The 15,036-nt window shown below is 47.9% G+C and overlaps 1 protein-coding gene across 2 annotated transcripts in view; it reads left to right on the forward strand.

The window, feature by feature from the left end:
- Positions 1 to 15,036, forward strand: part of STPG4 (sperm-tail PG-rich repeat containing 4) — a 109,641-nt gene that overhangs the window by 19,418 nt on the left and 75,187 nt on the right. For both annotated transcript variants that reach the window (XM_056568092.1, XM_056568091.1), the window contains exons 2-3: positions 10,061 to 10,126; positions 12,446 to 12,697. In XM_056568092.1, coding sequence (XP_056424067.1) covers positions 10,061 to 10,126; positions 12,446 to 12,697 — 318 coding nt within the window. The remainder of the gene's footprint in view (positions 1 to 10,060; positions 10,127 to 12,445; positions 12,698 to 15,036) is intronic.

Below are 15,036 nucleotides of genomic sequence, written 5' to 3' on the forward strand. Positions count from 1 at the left end.
GGTCCCTCAGCAGAATGATGGGGATGGAGGGAAGGAGCAGGGCGGCGCTGACAGAGGCCTACTCAGCTTCAGGTAGTGCACCCCACCTTTCACTCCTCTACACCTCTCTGTCACCCCTCGTAACCTCTCTGTAACCCCTGGACACCCCTCTGTTATCCTGTACACCCCTCTGTCACCCCTGTCTCCCATGTACACCCCTCTGTCACTGTGTGGGGTAAGGCTGGAGGCATTGTGTATGGGTGAGGCAGTGATAACCCCTCTGTTATCCCACACACCCCTCTGTCACTCCTCTACACCCTTCTGTCACCCCTCTAAACCCCTCTGTCACCCCTGTACACCCCACAGATACCCCGTACACCCCTCTACACCCCTGTCTCCCATGTACACCCCTCTGTCACTGTGTGGGTTAAGGCTTGGGCATTGTGTGTGCTTGTGGGGGCAGGGGCTGGAGGCATTTGAGTGAGGCTGGAAACATTGAGGGAGGTTTATCAAAACCTGTGCAAAGAAAAAGTTGCCCTGTTGCCCATTGGTTGCTATGGGCAACTGGGCAACTTTTCCTCTGCACAGGTTTTGATAAATCTCCCCCCTTGTGCATTGTGGGAAGGCTGGTGCCATTGTGTTTGGAGGAGGCTGGAGTAATTTGTGGGGAAAAGGAGAGGACAATGCTGGAAAAGTGCAGAGCCTAATATGTTTGTGTTGCAGGTTCTGCCCTGAAGAGTTTTGGCTGGAACAGATTATCATGATGTCCTGGGCCAGATGGGGAAGAAAAAAAAAAAGAAAATGAGCAGTGAATATGTCATTTGTGAGTCGCTGCATAAAACCGTACTGTAATCTACATAAGAAACATATTTAAAAAAAATAATTCGATAGGGGTGGCCCACAAAATGTTTTCTTCTGAGGGGTGCCCAGAGTCCAAATGGAGGAGGGGGCACAATCTGTTGTTCTTACCTTGAGTGCAAAAGGAGCTAGCTACAGCTCTGTCTGTTTTTCCCTCTGTCTCCCAAGTACACACCTCTGTTACCCCTCTGTTACCCATGTACACCCCTCTGTCACTCCTGTTCACATCACTGTCACCCATGTACACGCCTCTGTCATTTCTCTACACCTATTCACCCCTGTACTCCTCTCCACCTGTAAAAGGGGTGAAACCGGTGCCAAGCTACCTACCTACCTAAAATTATTCTGTAAGGGTGTCCCGCTAATTTTTTTTCTCCAGGGGTGCCCCAAGCCAAAATGGGGGGGGGGGGGGGCAATTTTCTGTTCTCGCCTCAGGAGAAAAAAGAGCTAGCTGCAGCTCTGTCTGTAATGCACATCATGTAACAATGTTTAGCGCTTCTCTGGTTGCTGTTATAAGAGCCATAAGAGCCATGTTATGTAGTTTTCAGACTTTGTTTAAAGACATTTTATAATTTATGAAAAGTGACTTGTACATTTTTAAATAATATTTAATATAATTTAAATAAATAATTGCTATACATAAAAGCCAGGTAAAAAGTCCAGAATGGAAGATAACTCTTGTCACTACATGGAATGAAGGACATTTCCAAAAGAATCTGCACATCATACTGAATAACAGTATTATTTCACTAACCCAGCACACACCCTATGCGTGTTACAGCAGGGCCAATACATCAATAAACTTTTTATAAATACCAAACGCTATTCTGTCTGGTTCCGGAGCTGATCTGTCGGGGGAACCCAACATTACTTCCCTAACTTCTTCCAACAGAAGGGGTACTTCCGCCCTCTCCAAAGAAACTGGATATTTCGCTATCTGGGGGGTGCTTTTCTGGAGTGTACAATTTTGAAAAGTGACTATAGAAAACCTCCTCTATTTCTTTCCCTTCCAAGGTCACTTCTCCATTTTCTTTCTGAATTGCACTTTCCTTGCTCCTTGTGCCTTAATCATATTCACAAACAGACTATAGGGTTTCTCCCCTTAACAGAAATCTTTATATCCCGAAAAAAAAGATTTTATTCTGAGCCTTTTCTCTTTGCCAGACTCCCAGTTGTTCCTGCACCATTTTCAGTTTTTCTAGGTTAGAGGAATCTGAACTATTTAAACTAAAATTTATTTAATCATCCTCCACCTTCTTTCTCAATTCCTCTCCTTTACCCTATATTGTTTTTTCTTCCTTACTATTTCACTGAAAATTAACACTCTCAGGAATGCCTTAAATGCGTCCTATACCACATTCTGGTTGGCCGACCCTCTATTAATTTCCCAGAAGGCTATGATCTGCTGATTCAGATATTCATCCGTATCCAAGATGGTTAACCAATATGCATTAAGTTTAAATGGAATGGGTTCCCCATCCTGGATAGCCCTCGTATCTATGTTCAATGAGATAGGTGAGTGATCCAAAATGGATCTAGAATGCCATCCCATGCTCCTAACCTTTGTTATAACTATATGATTCCCCAGGAAGAGATCTATACGGGAAGCAGACCGGTATGTTGCACTGCACTATAACAAGTATAGCTCGCACGGTCCTCATATAGATCTCTCCAAAGGTCTATCCATTCCATTTCTTTAGGAAATTTGGAGAATAAAGATTGACTTCGACCAAGAGCTAAGCGCGCCACTCTATCTTTACGTAAATCAACAACAACGTTTAAGTCTCCTGCAATTATAAGGGGAAGGTCAGATTTAGAATTGATAAATTTTAATTATAAAACCAAAACTTCATTTGTGAAAAGGGGGTGGTGTCACGATGCCGGCTGGCAGGTAGTGGATCCTCTGTGCCAGAGAGGGATTGGCGTGGACCGTGCTAGTGGATCGGTTCTAAGTCACTACTGGTTTTCACCAGAGCCCGCCGCAAAGCGGGATGGTCTTGCTGCGGCGGTAGTGACCAGGTCGTATCCACTAGCAACGGCTCAACCTCTCTGGCTGCTGAAGATAGGCGCGGTACAAGGGAGTAGACAGAAGCAAGGTCGGACGTAGCAGAAGGTCGGGGCAGGCAGCAAGGATCGTAGTCAGGGGCAACGGCAGGAGGTCTGGAACACAGGCTAGGAACACACAAGGAAACGCTTTCACTGGCACGATGGCAACAAGATCCGGCAAGGAAGTGCAGGGGAAGTGAGGTGATATAGGCAAGTGCACAGGTGATCACACTAATTGGAACCACTGCGCCAATCAGCGGCGCAGTGGCCCTTTAAATCGCAAAGACCCGGCGCGCGCGCGCCCTAGGGAGCGGGGCCGCGCGCGCCGGGACAGGACCGACGGAGAGCGAGTCAGGTACGGGAGCCGGGGTGCGCATCGCGAGCGGGCGCTACCCGCATCGCGAATCGCATCCCGGCTGGAGGCGGTATCGCAGCGCCCCGGGTCAGTGGATCTGACCGGAGCGCTGCAGTGAGGAGAGTGTAGCGAGCGCTCCGGGGAGGAGCGGGGACCCGGAGCGCTCGGCGTAACAGTACCCCCCCCCTTGGGTCTCCCCCTCTTCTTAGAGCCTGAGAACCTGAGGAGCAGACTTTTGTCTAGGATATTGTCCTCAGGTTCCCAGGATCTCTCTTCTGGACCACAACCCTCCCAATCCACTAAAAAAAAGGTTTTCCCTCTGACCTTTTTGGATGCCAGAATCTCTTTGACGGAGAAGATGTCCGAGGAGCCGCAAACAGGAGTGGGAGGAACAGATTTGGGAGAGAAACGGTTGATGATAAGTGGTTTAAGAAGAGAAACGTGAAAGGCATTAGGAATACGAAGAGAAGGAGGAAGAAGAAGTTTGTAAGAGACAGGATTAATCTGGCACAAAATTTTGAAAGGACCAAGATAGCGTGGTCCCAACTTGTAGCTAGGGACACGGAAGCGGACATATTTAGCGGAGAGCCATACCTTGTCTCCAGGGGAAAAAATGGGAGGAGCTCTTCTTTTCTTATCCGCGAACTTCTTCATGCGTGATGAAGCCTGTAAGAGAGAATTTTGGGTCTCTCTCCATATGATGGAAAGATCACGAGAAATTTCATCCACAGCGGGCAGACCAGAGGGCAAGGGGGTAGGGAGGGGGGGAAGAGGGTGACGGCCGTACACCACGAAAAATGGGGATTTGGAGGAAGATTCAGAGACTCTGAAGTTATACGAGAATTCGGCCCATGGTAGAAGATCTGCCCAGTCATCCTGGCGGGAGGAAACAAAATGTCGTAAATAATCACCCAAGACCTGGTTAATTCTTTCTACTTGTCCATTGGATTGAGGATGATATGCAGAAGAAAAATTTAATTTAATCTTGAGTTGTTTACAGAGAGCCCTCCAGAATTTAGACACGAATTGGACGCCTCTATCCGAGACGATCTGCGTAGGCAACCCGTGAAGACGAAAAATGTGTACAAAAAATTGTTTAGCCAACTGAGGCGCTGAAGGAAGACCAGGAAGAGGGATGAAATGTGCCATTTTGGAGAATCGATCAACGACCACCCAAATAACAGTGTTGCCACGGGAAGGGGGTAAGTCAGTAATAAAATCCATACCAATCAGAGACCAAGGCTGTTCGGGGACAGGCAGAGGATGAAGAAAACCAGCGGGCTTCTGGCGAGGAGTCTTATCCCGGGCACAGATAGTGCAGGCTCGCACAAAGTCCACAACATCCGTCTCCAGAGTCGGCCACCAATAGAAGCGAGAGATGAGTTGCACAGATTTCTTGATGCCCGCATGACCTGCGAGATGAGAGGAGTGACCCCATTTGAGGATTCCGAGGCGTTGGCGTGGAGAAACAAAGGTCTTTCCTGGAGGAGTTTGCCTGATGGAGGCTGGAGAAGTGGAAATCAGGCAGTCAGGAGGAATGATGTGTTGCGGAGAGAGTTCAACTTCAGAAGCATCCGAGGAACGAGAGAGAGCATCGGCCCTAATGTTCTTATCGGCAGGCCGAAAGTGAATTTCAAAATTAAATCGGGCAAAGAACAGAGACCACCTGGCCTGGCGAGGATTCAGCCGTTGGGCAGACTGGAGGTAGGAGAGGTTCTTGTGATCGGTGTAAATAATAACTGGAAATCTTGATCCCTCCAGCAGATGCCTCCATTCCTCAAGTGCTAATTTAATGGCTAGAAGCTCTCGATCCCCGATGGAGTAGTTCCTCTCCGCCGGAGAGAAGGTCCTAGAAAAAAAACCACAAGTAACAGCATGCCCGGAAGAATTTTTTTGTAGAAGGACAGCTCCAGCTCCCACTGAGGAGGCATCAACCTCCAATAGGAAGGGTTTAGATGGGTCAGGTCTGGAGAGCACGGGAGCCGAAGAAAAGGCAGACTTGAGCCGTTTAAAGGCGTCTTCCGCTTGAGGAGGCCAAGACTTGGGATCGGCATTTTTTTTGGTTAAAGCCACGATAGGAGCCACAACGGTAGAAAAATGTGGAATAAATTGCCTGTAATAATTGGCGAACCCCAAAAAACGTTGGATAGCACGGAGTCCGGAGGGGCGTGGCCAATCTAAGACGGCAGAGAGTTTGTCTGGATCCATTTGTAGTCCCTGGCCAGAGATCAAGTATCCTAGGAAAGGAAGAGATTGGCATTCAAACAGACATTTCTCTATTTTGGCATAGAGTTGATTGTCACGAAGTCTCTGAAGAACCATACGGACATGCTGGCGGTGTTCTTCTAGATTGGCAGAAAAAATCAGGATATCGTCCAGATATACAACAACACAGGAGTATAAAAGATCACGAAAAATTTCATTAACAAAGTCTTGGAAGACGGCAGGGGCGTTGCACAGGCCAAAGGGCATGACCAGATACTCAAAGTGTCCATCTCTGGTGTTAAATGCCGTTTTCCATTCATCCCCCTCTCTGATGCGGATGAGATTATAAGCACCTCTTAAGTCCAGTTTGGTAAAGATGTGGGCACCTTGGAGGCGATCAAAGAGTTCAGAGATGAGGGGTAGGGGGTAGCGGTTCTTAACCGTGATTTTATTAAGACCGCGGTAGTCAATGCAAGGACGTAGAGAGCCATCTTTTTTGGACACAAAGAAAAATCCGGCTCCGGCAGGAGAGGAGGATTTACGGATAAAGCCCTTTTTTAAATTTTCCTGGACGTATTCAGACATGGCAAGAGTCTCTGGGGCGGACAGAGGATAAATTCTGCCCCGGGGTGGAGTAGTGCCCGGGAGGAGGTCGATAGGACAATCATAAGGCCTGTGAGGAGGTAGAGTCTCAGCTTGTTTTTTGCAAAAAACATCCGCAAAGTCCATATAGGCCTTAGGGAGACCGGTTACAGGAGGAACCACAGAGTCACGGCAAGGGTTACTGGGAACCGGTTTTAGGCAGTCCTTGGAACAAGAGGGCCCCCAACTCTTGATCTCCCCAGTGGACCAATCCAGGGTTGGTGAATGAAGTTGAAGCCAGGGAAGTCCAAGGAGAATTTCAGAAGTGCAATTGGGGAGGACCAAAAGTTCAATCTTCTCATGATGAGATCCGATGCACATTAGAAGGGGCTCCGTGCGGAAACGTATGGTACAGTCCAATCTTTCATTGTTTACACAATTGATGTAGAGGGGTCTGGCGAGACTGGTCACCGGGATGTTGAACCTGTTGACGAGAGAGGCCAAAATAAAATTTCCTGCAGATCCGGAGTCCAAGAAGGCCATAGTAGAGAAGGAGAAGGCAGAGGCAGATATCCGCACAGGCACAGTAAGACGTGGAGAAGCAGAGTAGACATCAAGGACTGTCTCACCTTTGTGCGGAGTCAGCGTACGTCTTTCCAGGCGGGGAGGACGGATAGGACAATCCTTCAGGAAGTGTTCGGTACTAGCACAGTACAGGCAGAGATTCTCCATGCGGCGTCGTGTCCTCTCTTGAGGTGTCAGGCGAGACCGGTCGACCTGCATAGCCTCCACGGCGGGAGGCACAGGAACAGATTGCAGGGGACCAGAGGAGAGAGGAGCCGGGGAGAAGAAACGCCTCGTGCGAACAGAGTCCAAATCCTGGCGGAGCTCCTGACGCCTTTCGGAAAAACGCATGTCAATGCGAGTGGCTAGGTGAATGAGTTCATGTAGATTAGCAGGGATTTCTCGTGCGGCCAGAACATCTTTAATGTTGCTGGATAGGCCTTTTTTAAAGGTCGCGCAGAGGGCTTCATTATTCCAGGATAATTCTGAAGCAAGAGTACGGAATTGTACGGCATACTCGCCAACGGAAGAATTACCCTGGACCAGGTTCAACAGGGCAGTCTCAGCAGAAGAGGCTCGGGCAGGTTCCTCAAAGACACTTCGAATTTCCGAGAAGAAGGAGTGTACAGAGGCAGTGACGGGGTCATTGGGGTCCCAGAGCGGTGTGGCCCAAGACAGGGCTTTTCCAGACAGAAGGCTGACTACGAAAGCCACCTTAGACCTTTCAGTGGGAAACTGGTCCGACATCATCTCCAAGTGCAGGGAACATTGGGAAAGAAAGCCACGGCAAAACTTAGAGTCCCCATCAAATTTATCCGGCAAGGATAGTCGTAGACCAGAAGCGGCCACTCGCTGCGGAGGAGGTGCAGGAGCTGGCGGAGGAGATGATTGCTGAAGCTGTGGTAGTAACTGCTGTAGCATAACGGTCAGTTGAGACAGCTGTTGGCCTTGTTGCGCTATCTGTTGTGACTGCTGGGCGACCACCGTGGTGAGGTCAGCGACAACTGGCAGAGGAACTTCAGCGGGATCCATGGCCGGATCTACTGTCACGATGCCGGCTGGCAGGTAGTGGATCCTCTGTGCCAGAGAGGGATTGGCGTGGACCGTGCTAGTGGATCGGTTCTAAGTCACTACTGGTTTTCACCAGAGCCCGCCGCAAAGCGGGATGGTCTTGCTGCGGCGGTAGTGACCAGGTCGTATCCACTAGCAACGGCTCAACCTCTCTGGCTGCTGAAGATAGGCGCGGTACAAGGGAGTAGACAGAAGCAAGGTCGGACGTAGCAGAAGGTCGGGGCAGGCAGCAAGGATCGTAGTCAGGGGCAACGGCAGGAGGTCTGGAACACAGGCTAGGAACACACAAGGAAACGCTTTCACTGGCACGATGGCAACAAGATCCGGCAAGGAAGTGCAGGGGAAGTGAGGTGATATAGGGAAGTGCACAGGTGATCACACTAATTGGAACCACTGCGCCAATCAGCGGCGCAGTGGCCCTTTAAATCGCAAAGACCCGGCGCGCGCGCGCCCTAGGGAGCGGGGCCGCGCGCGCCGGGACAGGACCGACGGAGAGCGAGTCAGGTACGGGAGCCGGGGTGCGCATCGCGAGCGGGCGCTACCCGCATCGCGAATCGCATCCCGGCTGGAGGCGGTATCGCAGCGCCCCGGGTCAGTGGATCTGACCGGAGCGCTGCAGTGAGGAGAGTGTAGCGAGCGCTCCGGGGAGGAGCGGGGACCCGGAGCGCTCGGCGTAACAGGTGGTATATAAACAAAAGGCAAAATCATTTCTAAATCGGTCAAATTTACCATGCAGAAAAACAAAACGACCCCTATTATCTATCATTGCTTTCAACTCAAAATTAATATGTTTATGAATGTACACAGACACCTCTACTGCATAATTTGAATAGGTTGAATGGAAATCCCTACTCGCCCATTTCCTACTGATCTTACTTGTAGCATCCTTTGTCATATAGGTTTCCAGCAATCCCACTACTGCAGGGAGATTTCTGGAAACCTTATCAAATTTGGTGCATTGTATAATCTAATCCGACATTCCCCGTACATTCTAGGACAGTATTCTAATCATTTAACTGGGAAAAAAAACAAAAAACACCCTCCTCTCCCCTTGCTCCACAATTGCGAGTTTTAGCAATATGTATGTGTGGAGGCCACAGTTTGCTAGTAAGAGGACCTGGTCACGTCGTGACGCCTGGGCACCGTTTATTCGATCCACGGTCCGAAGGTTGGAGGCAGCTTCTCTTGGGCCAGACACGATGAGCAAATAAACACATCGACATCAGGTTATAGATAACTGTCTTTACTGAAATTTTGCAGGTGGTAACACACAGACAGCTCGCTTTGGTGTGAGAGTGCAGCATACCCCTTGCAAGCCCTGTTGCCTTGCTGAGACTTGTGTTGCTTTTACTGGACGAAATTGTAGGTTCTGGTAACTAAGGTCCTTCCAAGGCACTGTAGACTATTCTGCAGGGGCATGTATTCCACCTGTGAGTGAACCTTGTAGGATGACCAGTAGAAAGATTAAAGCTGAAGTAGGCCTCTACTCAGAGCACACGACGCACAGCACACCTGAGCTTAGCTGTTGCTTTGGAGCCTGGATGGAATTAGACTGACTAACCCCTCCCCTGTACCTCACTATACAGGGGAGACTTTTGGGGTCTCATTGTCCGGCAGGGTCACATGGGGTTCACTGCAGAGTCTCTTGGGTAACACTCTTAAAGGCACAGTACACTTATTACAACTTATATAGACATAAATGACATAATACATTTATAAAAATATATTACTTGATAATATAAACATTATCTCAGTGGAACTTGTGTGGGCCCAACACCCTGTGCTGCTGAGCTGCCCGAGACAGTCCAAAGGCCCGGGACAGCCTCCGGTGCTGGGGCACCACATATGCAGTGAGTCCCCCTAGTGGTGGCGGCGGGCAACAAGAATATCTTTATTTAAGAGGGTGACTGATAACTGTGATGGAGCCACATTAGATGTCTTTATAAGGCGTGGTTTGTACATTTCAAATAAGAATTCCTAATTGTGGAGGTACTTGAGGACTAGAATTAAGACATTTCGGTGTATAAAGTCTCGTTGTATAGTTTGTCTTATAGCTATCATGTGAACAAGAGTGGATACATTTCCTTGTGTACCAGTTGTTAGGTGTTTATGTGTAGTGTTTGCAGCTCTGGGTGTGATTGTTATGCAACAAACACTTGTATTATTTATAACCAACGTATTCCAGACAGAACAATCGCCAGAAGACGATGGCCGTACGTAGTCTCCACTTATATTTATTACAGTTGTTATGAAAAACAATGGCTCATGAATGTTACTGGTCTTGTCAATGCGCTTTTTTATTTCTCTGACATTTGCAGCGCTTTCGTTCACACATTATTGTAATCTATGGAAATATATAATATTTATCGCAGCTCATTGTGTATATGTTCTTGTTAACAGGATCCAGACAGCGAACAGGAAAAGCAGTTTACAGAGAGGGATGCATGGTGGTTATATTCATTCAGGGTAAGCATGCAAGTATATAGAAGTCATATATAGAAGTAATATACAGTCAGGGAGGATATGGATGGCGAGAAGCCCAGACTTATTCCATGCGCTTGGTATTCCCAACAGTGTCTGTACTGTAAATGTTATAATCATTAATGTGAAGTCAGAAAACCTTATAGTGCTCATCAATGTTTATGCGCAATAGTTGTAAGGTCATCTCTTTGTGCTCTGGACTTCTTCTGCCTTCAGTTTCTAGAACCATATGTAACAATATGCCAGCCAGCCATATTAGCTCCAAGCAGTGGCGTACCAAGGGGGGGAGGGTGCCACTCACAAGCGGGGTGCCATGAGGGAGTCACCCCCCCCCAATCCAGTGACGTAGCGGCTGGGGTGCGGACCGAACCGGGCGACACCAGCCTGATGGGGTGAAACCATGCTGCTCAGTGACCGGGGTGCTCCCCTCGTCTTCAGCTGTGCTCGCTCCCATCCGTTAGCACCCCATTACCTCGCTTCGCCGACCCCCGTTTGCAGCTGTGCTGGTGGCTGGCTCGGGACATCGCGCATGTGACGTCCCTCTGCAGACCCACGCAGGAGGATGTCAGTGAAGTTGTGTCTGTGTGTGTGTGTGTCTGTCTGTGTGTGTCTGTCTATGTCTATGTGTATGTGTGTGTGTGTGCTTATGGGGGGGGGGGGACTATGCTTCCTAATGTGGGGAAACTGCGCTTCCCTAATAATGTGGGGAATCTATGCTACCTAATGTGGGGAAACTGTGCTTTCTAATGTGGGTAGTCTATGCTACCTATGTGGAAAACTATGCTACCTAATGGGGGGGGGGGGAATCTATGTTACCTAATGTGGAGAATCTATGCTTCCTAATGTGGGGAATCTATGCTACCTAATGTGGGGAATCTATGCTACCTAATGTGGGGAGTCGGAATCTATGCTACCTAATGTGGAAAACTATGCTACCTAATGTGGGGAATCTATGCTACCTAATGTGGAGAAACTGCTACCTAATGGCCCTATCCACTGCTGCACTGCAACAGCGACACTTTTCCGCCCAGCGCCTGCATCTGTGGAGTCAGAGTAGCATGGGGAGGAGTGTTGCGGCAGTGCGCAACGTGACGTCACAACGCTGACACCGCCTTCACGGAAGGAGCGGAAGGATCCATCACCAGCGGTCGGACGGAGGCATCATCAAAATGTAAGTAAATCATTATATGTGAAGGGAGGGGGTGTAATTGAGGGGAGGGAGGGCGGGGGAAGGAGGGGGTGTAATTAAGGGGGGGGGGTTAATTGGGGGGAGGGAGCGGGGTGAAATTAAGGGGGGTGTGGGTGGGGGGTGCCAAACAAACGGTCAGCCCCTGGTGCCAAATTCTCTAGGTACACCCCTGGCTCCAAGGCATCTTAAAGGGGTATTCCGGTGGAAAACCTTTTATTTATTTTTATTTTTTTCAAATCAACTGGTGCTAGAAAGTTAGACAGATTTGTAAATTACTTCTATTTCAAAATCTTAATCCTTCCAGTACTTATCAGCTGCTGGATGCTCCAGAAGTTGAGTTGTTCTTTTCTGTCTGACCACATTGCTCTCTGCTGACACCTCTGTCTGTATCAGGAACTGTCCAGAGTACAAGCAAATCCCCATACCAAACCTATTCTGCTCTGGACAGTTCCTGATATGGACAAAGGTGTCAGCAAAGAGCTCTGTGGTCAGACAGAAAAAAACTCCAGAAATAAATACAACTTCCTGTGGAGCTTACAGCAGCTGATAAGTACTGTAAGGATTAAGATTTTTAAAAATAAGTAATTTACAAATCCGTTTAACTTTCTGGAATCAGTTAATTTGAAAAAAAAAATTTCCACCGGAGTACCCGTTTAAGTACCCTGATCGCGGGGGTCCCGCCACTGGGGACTCCCGCGATCTCAGCTGCGGCACCCCAGACATCTGGTGCACGGAGCAAACTTTACTCGATGCCGGATGACTGGCGATGCGCGGCGTAGGCCATCGCGCCCCCTCCCATAGATTTGCATTGAGGGGGCGTGGCCATAACGTCATGAGCGGGGCCTGACCGTCATGTCATGAGCTTCCGGTGCTGCACCTGACGTTCTAAACGCCGGGTGCAGCAGGGAGAATTGGGGGGTCCCCAACGGCAGGACCCCTGCGTTCAGACATCTTATCCCCTATCCTTTGGCACCCTGATTGGGAAATATATACCTGGTATATATACCTTTTAAATCCAGGGGAAACAAGAGTCTGATATAATGAATAGAACCTCTCTCCTGTGCCGTACCAATAAGCCTTTTATGACTTATGGAAGCTCTGTTTTCTGTCTTTAGGAATCTCCATGTCCGGGGACTTATAATGTCCGTGATTTTCTCCAAGATGCAAAACTTAATCCTGTTCAGCAAACATACAGCTTCAAAGGGCAAGGACGGAAAAAGCCCTTGAGCGCAGCTGGATCCGGAGAAGCTTTATTGCCCGGCTGCTACAAGATTCCAGAATTCGGTGATCTGGTGGAACAACTCCCGCGTCTCTCATCGTTTCGCAGTACTTCAAGAAGTGCCCCACTCCTCGGGGTTAAAGATAAGGTGGGGAAAGTGTTAACTAATATTGGTGTTACTAATTCATATACAGCTGCACCTTACAAAATAGGTTTATGACTGACTATCCTTTCTGGTTAAGTACATGTGTTGTAGCATGTCTATGTTTCTATTAAAGGGGTACTCCGGTGGGGAAAAAAAAATGTTTTCAAATCAACTGGTGCCAGAAAGATAAACAGATTTGTTAATTACTTCTACTTAAAAATCTTAATCCTTCCAGTACTTATCAGCTGATGTATTCTCCAGGGGAAGTTGTGTGGTTCTTTCCAGTCTCATTACGATGCTCTCGGATGACACCTCTGTCCATATCAGGAACTGTCCAGAGTACAAGCAAATCCCCATACCAAACCTCTCCTGCTCTGGACAGTTCCTGATATGGACAGAGGTGTCAACAGAGAGCACTGTGGTCAGACAGAAAAGAACTCCAGAAAGAAATACATGGGAGCATACAGCAGCTGATAAGTACTGTAAGGATTAGGATTTTTAAACAGAAGTAATTTACAAATCTATTTAACTTTCTGGAACCAGTAAATTTGAAAAAAAAAAAGGGGGATACTCCCCCCCTAGACATCTTATCCCCTATCCAAAGGATAGGGGATAAGATGTCTGATCGAACTTTCCAGAGTAGGAGCAAATCCCCATAGAGATTATCTCCTGCTCTGAACAATTCCTGACACAGACAGAGGTAGCAGCAGAGCGCACTGTGGTCTGACTGGAAAGAACTACAAAACTTCCCCTGGAGCATACAGCATCTGATAAGTCCTGGAAGGATTAAGATTTTTAAATAGAAGTAAATTATATGTATGTATAACTTTCTGGCACTAGTTGATTTGAAAACATTTTTTTTCCCGCCAGAGTACCCCTTTAAGAGGGGTCTAGGAATATTTATTTAGGATGAATTGAATTCAGTTCAAAGAGATCTTCATTAGTGCAGCCTAGGACAGTGCTTAGTATACAAGGCATCAGCTTCGGGAACCTAAGGCTATGTTCACACTATGTTCGTGGTATACAGTATGTTCACTGGATACACCAGCCATATTCTGACTCCAAATGTATCCATATTTTATACTGGCCCTAACATAGTGGTACCTTTTGGCATCCCTTCGGGTGGTATTTTTAGGCATACCTTCTCGTTTTCTGCATTGAGCCACCACTAGTGCCCATGACAGTGCCATATAGTTTTACCAGGATTTCCACAATATTTACTATGGCTGTTGTGTTGTGCCACAGTTTGGGCTCCCAATGCACCAAAATTGTGGTCCACAGCCTTTGAGGTAAATATATTATGTATAGTGCACCGAAAAGAAAAAAATGGTATGGGGGGGGGGGGGGGGGGGGGGGGGGAAGGATACGTGACTTGTGCCAAAAAACTGTGGGATGCCAGGTGCCAAAAAATGTACATAAAAATTTTAGCACACTACTTTTTTTAAAGTGTACCTGTCATTCAAAAAATCTTTTTACACATCACTGAGACATGTCAAAAGTTTTCTCTGGTCGGGGTCTCAGTGCTGAGACCCCCACTGATCATTAGAACCAGCAGGGAATTGGTTTCACTCCCTGTCTCTATGATCTCCATCCAGCGCCTCTGAGAAGCTGGCTGCAAGCCGGAGAGTGAAGCACATACCTGCTGCTTCTCCCCAATAGTTCTAATGATCGGTCGGGGTCTCGGCACTGAGACCAAACATTCTACAGATGGATCAGATTTATCAAGCAGCCTGAGCCACTGTGATAAATCTAGTGTATTTGTAGACTGTCCGGCCAAGTTTGCACTAATAATTAGACAATTTTAGTAAATCCCCCCCCCCCCCAGTGTATTTACAGAATCTGTCATATACACAGGAAAAGGTAATCTAAAATTGTAAGATACATTTATGTAAACAAAATGTGCAGATAACACCAGTAAATAATGTTGCATATGTACGTGCTATCTGGAATAGCGCCACTCACTGGTAAAGTACAAGTGCAACACAAGGGTTCAACCCAGCAAAGGGCTGGGGTAGGAGGACAATATATATATATATATGGGGTAAGCAAAGACACAAAAAGATATCCGCACTCACCGCTAGATAAGCGACCGACTGCTCCTAAGTAGAGGTGCCGTGGGATCCGGGAGGTCAACGGTGCATAGCGTTCAGAAAGGCGGTTACCGGTGATTTCGCGCACTAAGCGCTTCGTCCGGCCGAACAAAGCGCTTAGTGCGCAAAATCACTGGTAACCGCCTTTCTGAACGCTATGCACCGTTGACCACCCGGATCCCACGGCACCTTACTTAGGAGCAGTCGGTCGCTTATCTAGCGGTGAGTGCGGATATCCTTTTGTGTCTTTGC

Source organism: Hyla sarda, chromosome 3 (assembly GCF_029499605.1).
Source record: "Hyla sarda isolate aHylSar1 chromosome 3, aHylSar1.hap1, whole genome shotgun sequence".
Lineage (NCBI taxonomy): Eukaryota > Metazoa > Chordata > Amphibia > Anura > Hylidae > Hyla > Hyla sarda.